General features: G+C 32.1%; 1 protein-coding gene across 1 annotated transcript; it reads right to left on the bottom strand.

Moving 5' to 3' along the window:
- Positions 1-7142: 7142 nt before the first annotated feature.
- LOC115987190 (GDSL esterase/lipase 1-like) lies at positions 7143-9282 on the bottom strand. The gene is made up of 5 exons (XM_031110694.1): positions 8835-9282; positions 8624-8748; positions 7915-8133; positions 7550-7805; positions 7143-7434 (listed from the first exon to the last, which is right to left on the bottom strand). Exons 1-5 carry the CDS (start codon positions 9085-9087, stop codon positions 7199-7201), a joined length of 1089 nt encoding a protein of 362 aa, XP_030966554.1. The 5' UTR covers positions 9088-9282; the 3' UTR covers positions 7143-7198.
- Between the last annotated feature and the right edge of the window lie 4539 nt (positions 9283-13821).

Below are 13821 nucleotides of genomic sequence, written 5' to 3' on the forward strand. Positions count from 1 at the left end.
TTCTTAAAGTACATGTTTTATTGACCATCCATCAATGCATGGTTGTGGCAACTTCACATGTAGAATTCATACCTCATATTAGACATGGCAAAATGGGTCAGGATTTCCTGACCCGACTTGACCCAAATCCAATTTTTTTGACTTAAAGCAAAACAGGTTGACCTATGACTCGACTCGATTTTTGCAGGTCAATCTGACCCGGCCCGTGACCCAAGCCATTTTTTAAAACTTTTTTGTTTTTGGTTAAAAAAAAAATTAAGACAATATTGGTTTTATTGTTTGTTGTGAGTTTTAAGGAAACAATTAAGACCTTTTACATAACTGCATGCAAATGAATTGAAAGATGAATGGTTGAGACATTCTGTAATAAGTATAGATTTTAATATATCAAATAACAAAATGGAGGCTAAGATAATTTGGTTACAGTAGAGTTAAAAACACATATCTAAAATTATAGACATGTATAATAAACATTAATAAGTGTGAAAAGACTGAAGCTAAAGTTTCGATGAAATTAGCATAAATTATGAATGCTTAAGCCTTTTTTTTTAACAATTCATATCTAAAATAAATGGCTTTTCATCAAAATAAATTATGATATTTTCTAAAGTGTATGCTACTTAACAATGACATGATATTCATAAAAGATACCACGTATAAATAAGTAAAAAATCAAACTTTAATGTATATTCTTGAATTAAAAGAGAATGCCAACCACAATTGATAATAGATTATAAAATTAGTTTTCAAGATTATAAATTTCTCATATGATTTTATTCTTTGTCAAATTAGTTATCCAATAATGCATTTGTAATTTTGTTTTATGTTTTAGGATGTATTGTGTAGAAATGAAACTTGTGTATTTGTTTTACTTATTCTCTGAACTCATTCTTGATATGAGTGTAGAATTCAAAATAATGTATTTTATATCAAATAATTTGTTGCGTGACTTTTCGAATGGTAAATACATGTTGTTTTCTTTAAAAAAAAAAAAAATTATGTGAAAAATATGGGCCAACCCAACCTAAATCAACCCACAACCTGATTGACCCAACCCGTTTTCTAACCCAATTAAAATGGACATTTTAAATTCGCAACCCAATTGACTTGACCCGAACCCGACCATTTGCCATGTTTGCCTCAGATTGGTGGAAAATTATTACATATTCTAGGAGTATTGCTCCCTCCTTTCACATGAGGGGTGGCCCTAAGCAATGTCTATGTGTGAATTAAAATAAATGACTATCAGGCAATAGCAATATTATGGAAAAAAAAAAAAAAAAAAAAATTTCAACAACCACCACAGAAACACATCTACATAAGAACACCAAATCTTACTTGGAAAACCCTTCGGTGTAAGGAAAACCACGGGGCAACTCCAAAAAATATCCATTGTGAAAATAGTGATTACAACTCTCAAGTTTATGTCAAACTTGAGTCCACGATAAATTGGATATACAACAAATATATCTTAAGGAGTAAATAAAATATTACCACAAAACCCAGTAGCAAGATCTTCCTCTGAACACTCCAACACTCTATTATTGTAGCACCCAAATATACCTCCAAGAGAACTTCACCAATTTATCTTCCTTGTGTGTAGCTTAAGTAAAGAAAAATTTCTCATTTTCTTTTTCACTCTCTCGTACTCTCACTATGTGTCTCTCTCAATTTCAAACTACTCCTCTTGCTGTGTTTCTCTTATAGTTTCGGATTCATTCACTAAAGCTCTCAAGCTTTTTCTTTGTGTGTGTGTGTGTGTAGACACTTAATTTTCCACTCATGATTTAATCAAGGAGAATGACTAAAGTGACCATCCATGTACCCCAAAAATCATGATTGCATTACATGCATTAATTCATTCATTGCATCATCATAAAAATGATCTTGAGATTCTAACGGTCGCGATGATGTGTCTGGTTTCCAAATCGGACAATTGGATTGAAAGATATCACAAGATTAAGTTTTCACAGTCTGCATGCTTTGTGTGGGGAGAAGTTGATTACGTGTGATTAATTGAAATTAATTTTGATTGGTTAATGATTAAAATTAATTAAATGAATTTATGTGATTGGTGGAGTATTTTTCTTAAAGTGAGATTTGTTACATGGGATTAAAACAAATAAGCTGATAATATTTAAAGACTGTGGATAATTAGGTTTTTGGAATAATTGTATTAAAAATAATTATTTTAAAAGTCATAATTATCACTTTGGAATGAGGTTTATCATGAAAATAATTCTGAAATTCGTTCAAATACAGTTTTAGAGTTGGAAAATAATTCAAAAACGTGCTAATCAAGTAGCAAATTTCAGATTCACGTTCTAAGGCACTTTTGGCATAGCAGAACTCAAAATTCGGACTAGGCTATTTCTGGAAAAGTTGTATAGAATCGAATTTCCCTTCAGCTAGAAAAATTTCAGCTTATTCAAAATTTTGAGTAAAGAGATATGATCAAAATACTGAAACTGGTTCTGATCTAAAAAATCAGCTTACTCTTTTTCAAATCTCTCTCTTTTTTTTTTTTTTTTTTTAGGATTTTCCCATATGTTTTTTGCTTATTTTCTAAGCAATTAACACCTCTATAAATGGGGGATGCCTCCCAACATTCAGGACCCCTTCTGACACTCTTTTATGCTCTAGGAGAGACACCTTTTCACACTCTCATATTTCTGATCTCCCTCGTTGATATTCTCTAGAGCTAGGGTTTTTAGGTTTCAAAGATAATTACATAAATTTCTTTGAACCCTAAAATATCCTCTCAAGAAGAAGAGCGCTCCATGCAAGAGGTTGTTTCTTAATCCTTTTTCTTATGCTTATCTTGTTGTGATGATGCATGTTTATTTTATTTTATTTTATTTTTTAGTTTAGTTGCTTCAAATATTCATATCATGAATTATTGTTTTATTTTGTTAAAGCATGTTCTTGATTCTTTTATTATTGTTATGATCTCTTTCTTAGTTTCAAAAATCTACATGTAATCAATTCTTTTTCACAAAATAAAAATGGATCTGCATCTTCATTAGATGCAGATCTGAATTTTTCTTTAAATAAGAACGGATCTACATCTTCATTAGATCTAATTTTTTCTTCAAATAAAAACGGATCTGTATCTTCATTAGATACATATTTGAATTTTTCTTCAAATAAAAACTGATCTGTATCTTTATTAGATGCATATCTGAATTTTTCTTAAAGAAAAACTAATTTGTATCTTTCTTAGATACAGATCTATTTTTTTTTTTTTTTTAACATAGCAAATTTTGAAATAAAGAAAAAGATCATGAATGGTTGTGTTTGTTTTATTTAATTTATGTAACATAAATTTATTTCATGAATGAAATCTTCTTCTCAAAAAAATCTCTTTCATATTTTTTGAACATAAAAAAAAAAAAAAATAGATTTGATTTTTTTAATATACAAATCTGATTTTTTTTTTTTTTATTATTATTACAAAACAGATCTGATCTGTTACAAATCAAAAACCAATTTTTTAGTTTTCAAAAATAGATCTGATTCTTTTGAGTTTCTACAAAACTAAATTTTCTCATTTAAAAAACAGATCTGAATTTTCTCTCCAAAAAAACATCTTTTTTTTACACAACAAAAACAAATATGATTTTTCTTCTAAACCAAAATCAATTTTTTTTTTTTACTCACAACAACAGATCTGATTTTTTTTTTTTTACAAAGAAGAGGACACATTCATAAATAAATTTTTGTGAATTAGTTTATTTCACATGTGCAACATATCATTCATCTTATGCATAAAAGAGGTACAATGGTCACAAGAGTCTAGAAAACCAGACTCTATCTGGGCGGAATGGGTGTCTAACACTTTCCTATTCCGTAACCTAGCCTCCAAATTTAGGTCTTTTGGATAGGTAGATCTAGCATTATTTTTATTTTATTTTGGATAGATTGTAACTAGGACAAAAAGCCATGTAATTATTTAGTAGATTGTAACTAGGACCCAAAGCCATGTAATTTTCAATTTTTCAAACATGTATTTTTTTCTTCAATCAATGAAAGAAACAATTCAGTCATGTATTTTTAGTTTTTCTTATTTTTTTGTATAAAAAAATAAGTGAGGACTCCACATCATTTATCAAAAAAGAGAGGTGTCTTAAAAAACACTCAAAATCTTAGTTTTTTGAAAGGCACTTTTGTTGTCTCTCATAGTGTGTCTCCTTTTTCTTTAGCTTTTTCACTTAGGGTCGGTTTGGTTGGAAGGATAGAAAAGTGAGAGAATAGAAAATAGAGGGAGGATAGAAAAGTGGGAGAATAAAAAAGTTTTTATTTTTTCTCATTTGTGTTTGGTTGAGAGGGTGGAAAAGTGGAGGGATGAAAAACTTTTTGGTTTGGTTGAAAATAAAGTTTGTATAAATTTATCATCATGTCCCTCTTAAATAAAACAAAAGGTAATACGTTATACTTTTAAAAAAAATTGTGTATAGATGAAAGTGGACATTTCAAAAAATAGCATAATTAAGAAATCATCCAAAAGTATTTTCTTAAAAAAATAATATAAAAAATTAAGGAAAAAAAAAAAAAAAGAAGTAAAAGAAGAAGAACCCACCACCTGACAAAACCAAAAAAAAAAACCCAACGTTACAGAGGAATGAAGTTTACTCCCAAAGCTTGTGCTTTTCTTGAGTATGTAGATCAATCAATTACTCCCAAAGCTTGTGCTGGTTTGAATGGAATGAAGTTGGGAGGGCGAGTACTTACAGTAGTTCAAGCTATTTATGATGCATTATTTCTGGTAATAAACATCACCCTGTTCCTTCTATTAAAAAAAAAAAAAAAAGTTACAAAGAAAAAGTCAAAAGAAAAAGAAGAAAAAAAAAAAAAAATAGCCAAAAACGTAAAAAAGAGGTGAGGGCAGTTTTGTCCAAATATTTTTCCTACTTTTCACTCCAATTTGGAGAGATTATATTTTGAAGGGAGGAGGAGAGAAAACTTGTGAGCCCAACCACTTTTCTCTCCCCCTCCTTCTCTCAACCAAATAATAGAAAATGTCATTTTTCTCACCTTATTTTCTATCATCTCTATTTTCACTCCAACCAAACATACTTTAGGCCGAATTGCCTTACCCTTTGCTTCAGCCAACTTTCTTCTTTACTTCAGCGTGTCCCACGCGCTTAATGTCAAGTCTCATTAGATTGACTTGAAGACTCAAGGGACAAGCTGCCTAATGCCAAGTCTCAGTAGGTTGACTTGAAGACTCAAGGGACAAGCTCATTAAATGAGCTTTCACATTGTGTCCAGCATGTGGGCTAGAACCCACATGTGCCACACACCCAACAGGTGAGACTCATGTGCATCCTCCTCTCACTTTAAAGGACAGAGAAATACTCTCCGAATATGTAATAATTTTACTATTAAGGTTTTGACCCTTGTAAAATGGTCTTTCATGAGCTTTTTGATACACTGAAACCCCCCCCCCCCCCCAAAAAAAAAAAAAAAAAAACCAATTCAATCATGTCTTAGAGAATTCAGTGGTTTAATAAACTAGATACTTTTTAGATTATTTATGTGTCGTTTAATTTAGAGCAACTGTACACACAAATATGGCACCTCAAGTTGATTTTGTGCTAGAAATCCAATCTTTCCAATTAAACATTTCACTTTTGATTTCTCAATTAATGACCTTCCCAAAATTATTTTAAACTTATTGACATTCAAAAAAAATTACAAAGTTTGAGCCATCAATTTCATTGATTTTATGATATCTTATCCAAACCAAAATTTGGCCAATCAGTAGTCAATTCAAGGGGAATTCCATGCTCTTTAACATTATGGTACTTTCACTTTAAATGGATGATCAAATTTTAAGTCAAAGACAATCAAATTTAGGGTTTGATCATAAATGAATGAAATTCATGAGTCTGATACCTTATAGAGGTTAATGGATGCATTCCATACGACAACATCATATACGATTGACAACATCATTTAAGAGTTTAAACTTTAAATAACATAGAGACTTCCTATTTTTTGGGATATTAGCTCTCAAAACTATTTATTTAATAAATATGTATTCTTATTTAGTCATTTTTGGTAATAAAAATATGAATTCTTAAAGTACATGTTTTATTGACCATCTATCAATGCGTGGTTGTGACAATTTCACATGTAGAGTTGGTACATTAGATTGGTGGAATCATTACATACTCCAGGAGCAGTGCTTCCCCCTCTTACATAAGGGGTGGCCCCCATGGTAGGACCCACGTATAGAGCCTGCCCCTCATGTGAGAGAAGGAAGCAATGTGTAACCCTCTTGTGAGAGGAGAGAGCAGTGCTTCCGAAGTATGTAATAATTGTAGAATGGTCTTTCATTTTGTGCATGGGCTTTCTGACACACTGAACATCCCCAAAAAAAAAAAAAAACTGTTCAATCATGTCTTAGAGAATTTAGTGGTTTAATAAACTACATACTTTTTAGATTATTTATTTCTGGTTTAGAGCAACTGTACACGCAAAGCTGGTACCTCCAGTTGATTTTGTTCTAGAAATCCAATCTTTCCAATTAAACATTTCACTTTTGAGCTTTCGATTAATGACCTTCGCAAAATTAATTCAAACTTATTAACATTCAACAAAATTGTGAAGTTTGACCCATCATTTTCATTGATTTTATGAAATCTTACTTGACCCAAGCCAAAATTTGGCCAATCAGTAGTCAATTAAAAGGGGAATTCCATGCTCTTTAACATTACGGTACTTTCACTTTGAATGGATGATCAAATTTAAAGTCAATGCTCAGTTAAAGTCAATCAAATATAGGGTTTGATCATAAATGAATGAAATTCATGAGTCTGATACCTGATCAAGGCAAATGGATGCATTCCATTTGAGACAATAATTCTGATCATAAATTACAACTTCAATCTAAATGGTCCTTAGAGGGATCATCATAAAGTTGGAAACATCTTCAAAAGTAAAATTTCTATGCATTGTAAGAAGATATGCAATTCTAAACCCGTAAGTACAAAATATTCAGTTTGGGAAATCATTTAATTTACTCGAGAGTGTGGGGAGTATAATACGACAATATGAAATATGTTCATAAATTCATTCTATAAAAAAAAAAAAAAAAAAAAAAGATTCATGCTTGTCTTTTTTTTTAAAAAAAAATGTTAATAATAACATATATTATTCACTCAATTCTTATAAAATTTACATTTATTTGTGTTCAAAGTTCAAACAATGCTTTGAGATTGTAAGGTCCAGCAATATTGGGAGTTCCACTCCACATTAGATTTGCGAGATGCTCATTAGCCTTTTCGGTGGTATGACCACCGTCAAAAAACACATATTCACTAACATTTTCACATAATTCATACTTATTAGATAATCTCTTCCCTCCACAACTATTAGTTCCCCTGAATGGACCACTTCCACAGCATGCAATATTCGCTTCCTTGAACCCTATTCATAACATAATCACAACGAAAATCCTATCAGTTTATGATAGAAATAACAAACAAATTAATTGTAAGAATAATTAAGTATAATGTATGCTATGAAAATGGCTATGTCATACCATATTTTGAAGGGTTATTTATTTTGTCACTAAGAGCAGTGTAAGCATCGGCTAATGAATACTTGAACCCGTCGAGCTCGTTCGCTAGCTTCTGGAGGGCTTCTGAAAGTGCTTTATTGTGTAATTGTGTTAGGTCATTTAGTGCCTGGAAGCATGCACTTGTGTTGCTTGGATTTACTGCTTTTGCCGATGGAAGACAACCCATTGGCTCTAAGTTTGGAATACCAAATTTCCTTCCTCCTTTATTATATATTTCCTAACAAATCAATGTGTAGTTATGAGTAAAAGCAACAGTCTAAAGGAGGGGATAAGATAAATAAAATGATGTAAATTTAAATATATAAAACACTGTTAATTTTTATTACTCTGATCACAGATGTCAAATTGCCGTTCACCATGTTTACGTATTCTTCTGGACTCGCACTGGAATTCGCAGAGACAGCAGCTGCATAATCATTGCTGCCAATGGCAATTAAGTATACTGCTCTTGACAATAATGCCTTAGCTTTTGCATCACCTAGTTTTTGGATCAACTGCCTCTCAAAGTTCGTGAAATAACTTAGTTGAGATTTTAGGTCTATCAACTGTGGATCAAAAAAAAAAAAAAAAAACATTAAACTATTTCCTTCATGGAAACAAACTTATTCTTTAAAAATATAAGGAAAGTTTTGTTTCACACTCATTAGTGTACACTTTATACACACAACATTCATAATTTTATTCTCTCCAAAAAAAAAAAAAAAAGCATTCATAATTTTATGCATGATGTTCACATTTAAGACATGAAATTAATAATAAGTATAAATGATGTATACTCACAAGTATGAGAGAATAAGTGCCTTGTTAAAGAGAATATGACCGGACATATTAGGACACATGGTTGGCAATAGTATGGTTCTTGGACAAATAAAAAAGGGAACTTTTTCAACCATCGTTAAGAGTTGAAGAATGAAGAGTGAGATCATGATTCCAATCCTATACATGTGTGTGAAGCTTGTAATTACCTTGACATATAAATATATATATATATATATATATATAAAAGAAACCTACTTAATAGTAAAGATTCAATACATTTCCTGACTTGTAAGTTTCAGCAAGAGCACCAGCTCCAGCAGATGCGAAGTTTGCCCCATCAGTAAATTGATTATAACCAGGTTGTAAATATGGTGTAATGTACGGTAACTTTGCAAATTCAGCTGAAATAAATCATAAACAGTTAATTAATTTAGCAACAACTGAGATTCTATTGAAAACAAGACACAATATATTGCAATGTTCTTACCAATAAAATCTGACGCTAAACGGCCATCCGAAAATCTCCCAGTAGAGCGTTTGAAAAAGGTTTCCCCATATGGCACATAATTCGATCGGTAATAATCAGTGGTTTTGATATAGTTATTATTTCCAGCATCATATGTTGAATCTCCAAAGATGAATAAGGCAGCATGTTCCTCTGGCTGAGGAAGACAGTGGGTTGCGATAAAAAAGGCTGTAAACAAAACCAACAAACTGAAATAGACCCTTGAATCCATCATGACAAAAGGGTTTTGTTAACTTCCTAGTAGTTTCCATTTTCATTTATAGGCTGCCAAATTTTTTCTTCAAAGCGAGGAAAATTGCGGTGTTGCTTCTTCTGGAGAACTTTCATGGGGTTTGACCGATTCGTTCGTTCCTTTTGATTGGCAGTATAGCCTGTATATGGACAGGATTTTGAGTACCCTAATCTGACCTCGTCCAATTATCTAGAACCTTTTGTACTTGGTAAAGGATATTCTTATAAAAATCCAAGTACACACGGTCATAAATCATACTGCTCTAATAATTATCTAACGACCTTTAGACAATGACATTCTTAGAAAAATCCAGCTTGCCTTATTTTTTGAACATTTGCTGATAAGATGCCTCTTTTTGTGCAGTGTCGTGTATATATATATATATATATATATAGTCAAACTTAGATAAACTTCAATTAGATTTGAATTGAATTTTTAATTTTGTGTCACGTGTCCTATTTAATTTTTAATTTAGTGCCAAGTGAATTATTGAGTATGAAAATCAAAGAATCCAAATCCAATTAGATTTTAAATTGGATTTCAATTGAAGTCAAATTTTTTGCCACGTATCCTTCTAAGTTTTTAATTTTTGTAGCAAGTGAATTATTGGGTGCAAAAATTGAAGAGTTTAAAACCAATTAAATTCTAAATCATATATATATATATATATATATATAATGAGAAACCATTACATATTTTAAAAATGTATGATTTAAACAAAGTATAAACTAGTACCATGTATAATTTGATTCTCTTTTAAAAAAAGTTTAATTTGAATCATATAATTATGATTTTCTTTAATTATACCCTTATATATATATATATATATGCATGAAACTACGTACTAATGATATCTAATGATAAATGCATGAAACTACGTACTAATGATATCTAATGATAAAATTCAATAATCTTTTAGTCTTACTTTCACCCATTGTTTAAACAAAAACAACTTGAATTGTATATATCTCGCTGGTTGTCAAGAATTACATACTCTGTCACAAGCACAGGCATGGTTTGACTAGTATGATTTTCAAAGCACTTCCAAGTAGATATTTGAAACTATCAATCACTTTCCTCTCTTTTTCTAGAACACTTCTGGCGTTTTTTCAAAGTCCTATATTTATTATATATTTGCACTTGGTCATTTATCTTATATATTGGGCAATTGCCTATGATCAAGGGCAGATAAAGGGCTACTCCATCCCTATTCCATTCCCTCTGTGGGTGGAGTGGGATCAATCAGCTTAGTGGTGTTAAATTAATTATTGTCCCAAAAGTTTAAGTTGTTAGGAAATGATGAATTTAATCATATAACTATAATTCTCATACTCTCCTCCATGTAGGATTTTTAACATTTTAAATAAGAGATAGAGTGGAGATAATGATTGAACTCAAGATAGAGTTGGGCCTAGAGGAGCCTAGAAAGAGAGAAGAAGCAAACCCATGGGCAGTATGTGATGTAGAAAAGTGAGAATGGGCTACAGTAAGCCCGAAGTAATGAAAGTAAGGGGTTGATGGAAAGTTCATGGGACCCAAGGATGAAGGATAAGGTAATTAGGACAAAGAAACCCAAAGGAGTTAGTAAAAACCCATGGGAATGCAGGGCTAAGAAAATGGCCAAAAGGGTCCAAGGAAAGTAAATGGGCCAAGGATACCCAACGTAACCAAAAAGCCTAAATGACTATATTGAGTCATTGAGGGAAGAATAAGCAACAAACTCAAAGAGGCCCAGCAGGCTTGGGTCAAATAACGTCACAACATGAATGACAAAGCAGTACGGCAAGACACACAAAGACTGCAAAAAAGAGCAAGAGAGTGGGCTGATGGAAGAGAAGCCCACAGCTAAGTAAAAGCCTAGCCCCAAAAGAAGTAGGCTTTAAAGAATGAGAAGCCAGAAAGCCATAAGAAGCCAAGGATAGGTGGCAGGATGTGCAAACAAACCTCCAGACCACGGCAAACGAGTAAGCAGTAGACAGATTTTGAATATACATGGAAGTGAAGCACGCGCAAGGCTCATACATCACTAGCCTGTACCCAGCCAATACAGGAGGTGGTGAGGTCAGAGGTAAGAGGGCATGGTCTGGTGGAAGGGAGAGGAGAAAACCTATTATGGGTTCCTGCTCAGGCTCTTTTGGGGGAAATATCTTGTTGGGATGACATACCACCCAAAGGAAGTAAGGATGAGCTAAGACCACTAGATGCATGCCATAAGGGATAGGAAAAGAGAGAGAGAGCACTCACATTGTAGCACGGCAGGTAAACAAACAAAATAGCCTTTTTTATCTGGTGTCACGACTAGCACAAATAAGTGGTGATGGCTAAGCGACTAGCAAACCAGTAAGTGGTTGGTAAAGACACCCAGACCAGACAAAGGTTGTTAAAGGCTAAAATAGTAAAATTCAGTCACGGTTGATACTATAAAAAAGAGCTTTGCCGTGCACAGCAAAGGGATCATGGTCAGGATCACAATCACAAACACTATAATAGCAACCTCTAAAGAGAGAATCGCAACAAAATAAGTAAACATTGAGAAAGAAAAGGAAGAAAAAAATAAAGAAAGGAAAAATTAGGAAGGATAAAGAATAGGGAGTATAAAATGACAGGCATGTACCAATAGACTGATCTCCGCTCTCCCTCTAAAGCCCTGTCCTCTATCAAAAAAGACAAAGGATCCTCATTAAAAATAAACCATTCATGTCCATTCCCTCAAAGCAATTAATTTCTTTCCCTAGGGAGATTAGTCGCATTGAGAAAGTGGTTTACCATCTTGGTTTCAACTCCGCAGCATTACTTAGCATGACAGACTGATTTTTCCCTCTTTAATTCAATAACCTCATTATTATTATTCCCAATTTATTTCTCTACTTTTGGCCTATGGGGTGCCTCTTGTCACTCACTTTTATTCATTTTGTTTACTATTTCTTGTGTTATCTTTATTATATTTGCCTGTCATAACTTACCCGCAGTAGCTCTGCCTGTCATGGGCCTGTGATTAAAGCCTGGCAAATGGAGCATAGTTTGTGCACAAGCCGAACCAAAGTGAGTTGCAATTGAACTGATCCTGACTCCCTTATTCAGAACACTTGGGTTTAATACCGCAGGAGGCAGCCCAACCCAACATTGTAAAAAAGACCCCCTACAAGTTGATATAATATTAAATTACTGATTATCTCAAAAGTTTAAATTCTTAAAAAATTATAAATTTAATCATTTAATTATAGGTATAACATAAATATTTTACAATCCCTAATTAATGAGATTGTGTTAATATTGATGAGATAAATATAAAACAAAATGGGAAAGGGAGACTATGTACCTATCAAATCACATCATTTTGAAGTTTATTAATTTCTCGTGTTTTATGGTTTACAATTTACACCTCTATACCTACTATCACGTGGGTTTGTCAAATCTTGTCACATTAATCTACTTTTCCTACTTGCACAACAGTACTAGTCAAATTATTAATTTTTTTAATAATAAGATAGAGCCAGTTCTTTTTATTTTAAGTTATTTAATATGTATTTTTTGGGTATGTTTTCATAAGTTATCTTACATTATTTTAATAACAGATTTGATTAAAAGTTACCATAATTTTTGAAAATATGAATTTAGCATAATTTACTTTTATATTAGTATTGATTTATTGAATTATGTGATAATTTTTTGTGTATTTTAGAATATAAAGCAATCACATCATTCAGTAAAGTTGCAATTTTGGTTATGATAAACTAGGTTTTCTTAATTCTATACTTTAAATTTTCTTTTAGTTATATTATATTTTTTATTATTATAAATCATGCTTCATTTATTTATAAATATTTATACATTATAAATATCTACTAGAAAATATCTATTTAGATTTTAAAAGCTTTAATATATATAATTAAATTAATATTTAAATATTAAAAAAAATGTTTGGTTTAAACTTTTCGTCTTAGTCCCAAAATTCATTGACCCAATCCAAGGAGAAGAAATCCTTTCCCATCCTATTACCACTTTATCATTCATATAACATATTAAATGGATCCAAATTATTAAAGATTTTGGGACCCCGGAAATTGATGATTCCATTTAGGACCAGTTTAGTAAATACTTGTCCATAGTTACAAACCTCAGACGCTCAAAAAAGCCCATAAGCCCTCACAACACTTCGAAGTTTGAGCTCCTCATCTCTAATCTCAAACTCCACAGAGAGATAAGCCGAGCTGCGTTTCTCTTTCACGAGAGAGAGAGATGAGATTACTGAGTTACTGAGATCGGACCGCTATTGTAGTCAAGTTCCTCTGCTTGCTCCACGTCACCAACAACAACTCCCTCTGCTCCCTTACCCTCATAATTTGATTGATTGGTAATAAGCAGTGGTGTTGATATAGTTATTACTTCCTGCATCGAATGATGAATGAATCTCCAAATATCAATAAGGCAACATGTTTCTCTGGCAGGCAGGGGTGAGAAAGGCAGTGGGTTGAGATAAAAAGGGTTGTAAACAAAACCATGTTGAATCTTCTTCACTTTGTGTTAACTTCTTAGTAGTTTCAATTTTCATTTATAGGCTGCCAAATTTGTTCTTCAAGTGAGGAAAATGGGAGTGTTGCTTCAGTTGAACTTTCTTAGGGGAGACTGATTCGTTCATTCTATTTAAATTCTATATATGTTCAAGATTTGAGGTCTCCAAATCTGACCTTGTCCAATTATCTAGAACCTTTTATA

This window comes from Quercus lobata, chromosome 4 (genome assembly GCF_001633185.2).
Source record: "Quercus lobata isolate SW786 chromosome 4, ValleyOak3.0 Primary Assembly, whole genome shotgun sequence".
NCBI classification, from domain to species: domain Eukaryota; kingdom Viridiplantae; phylum Streptophyta; class Magnoliopsida; order Fagales; family Fagaceae; genus Quercus; species Quercus lobata.

Coding starts and splice junctions, on each gene's coding strand:
- LOC115987190 (XM_031110694.1), bottom strand. CDS start 9,087: ATGATGGATTCAAGGGTCTATTTCAGTTTGTTGGTTTTGTTTACAGCC. Junction 8,749..8,834: donor TTTAGCGTCAGATTTTATTG/GTAAGAACATTG, acceptor GATTTATTTCAG/CTGAATTTGCAAAGTTACCG. Junction 7,806..7,914: donor ATTTGACATCTGTGATCAGA/GTAATAAAAATT, acceptor TTGATTTGTTAG/GAAATATATAATAAAGGAGG.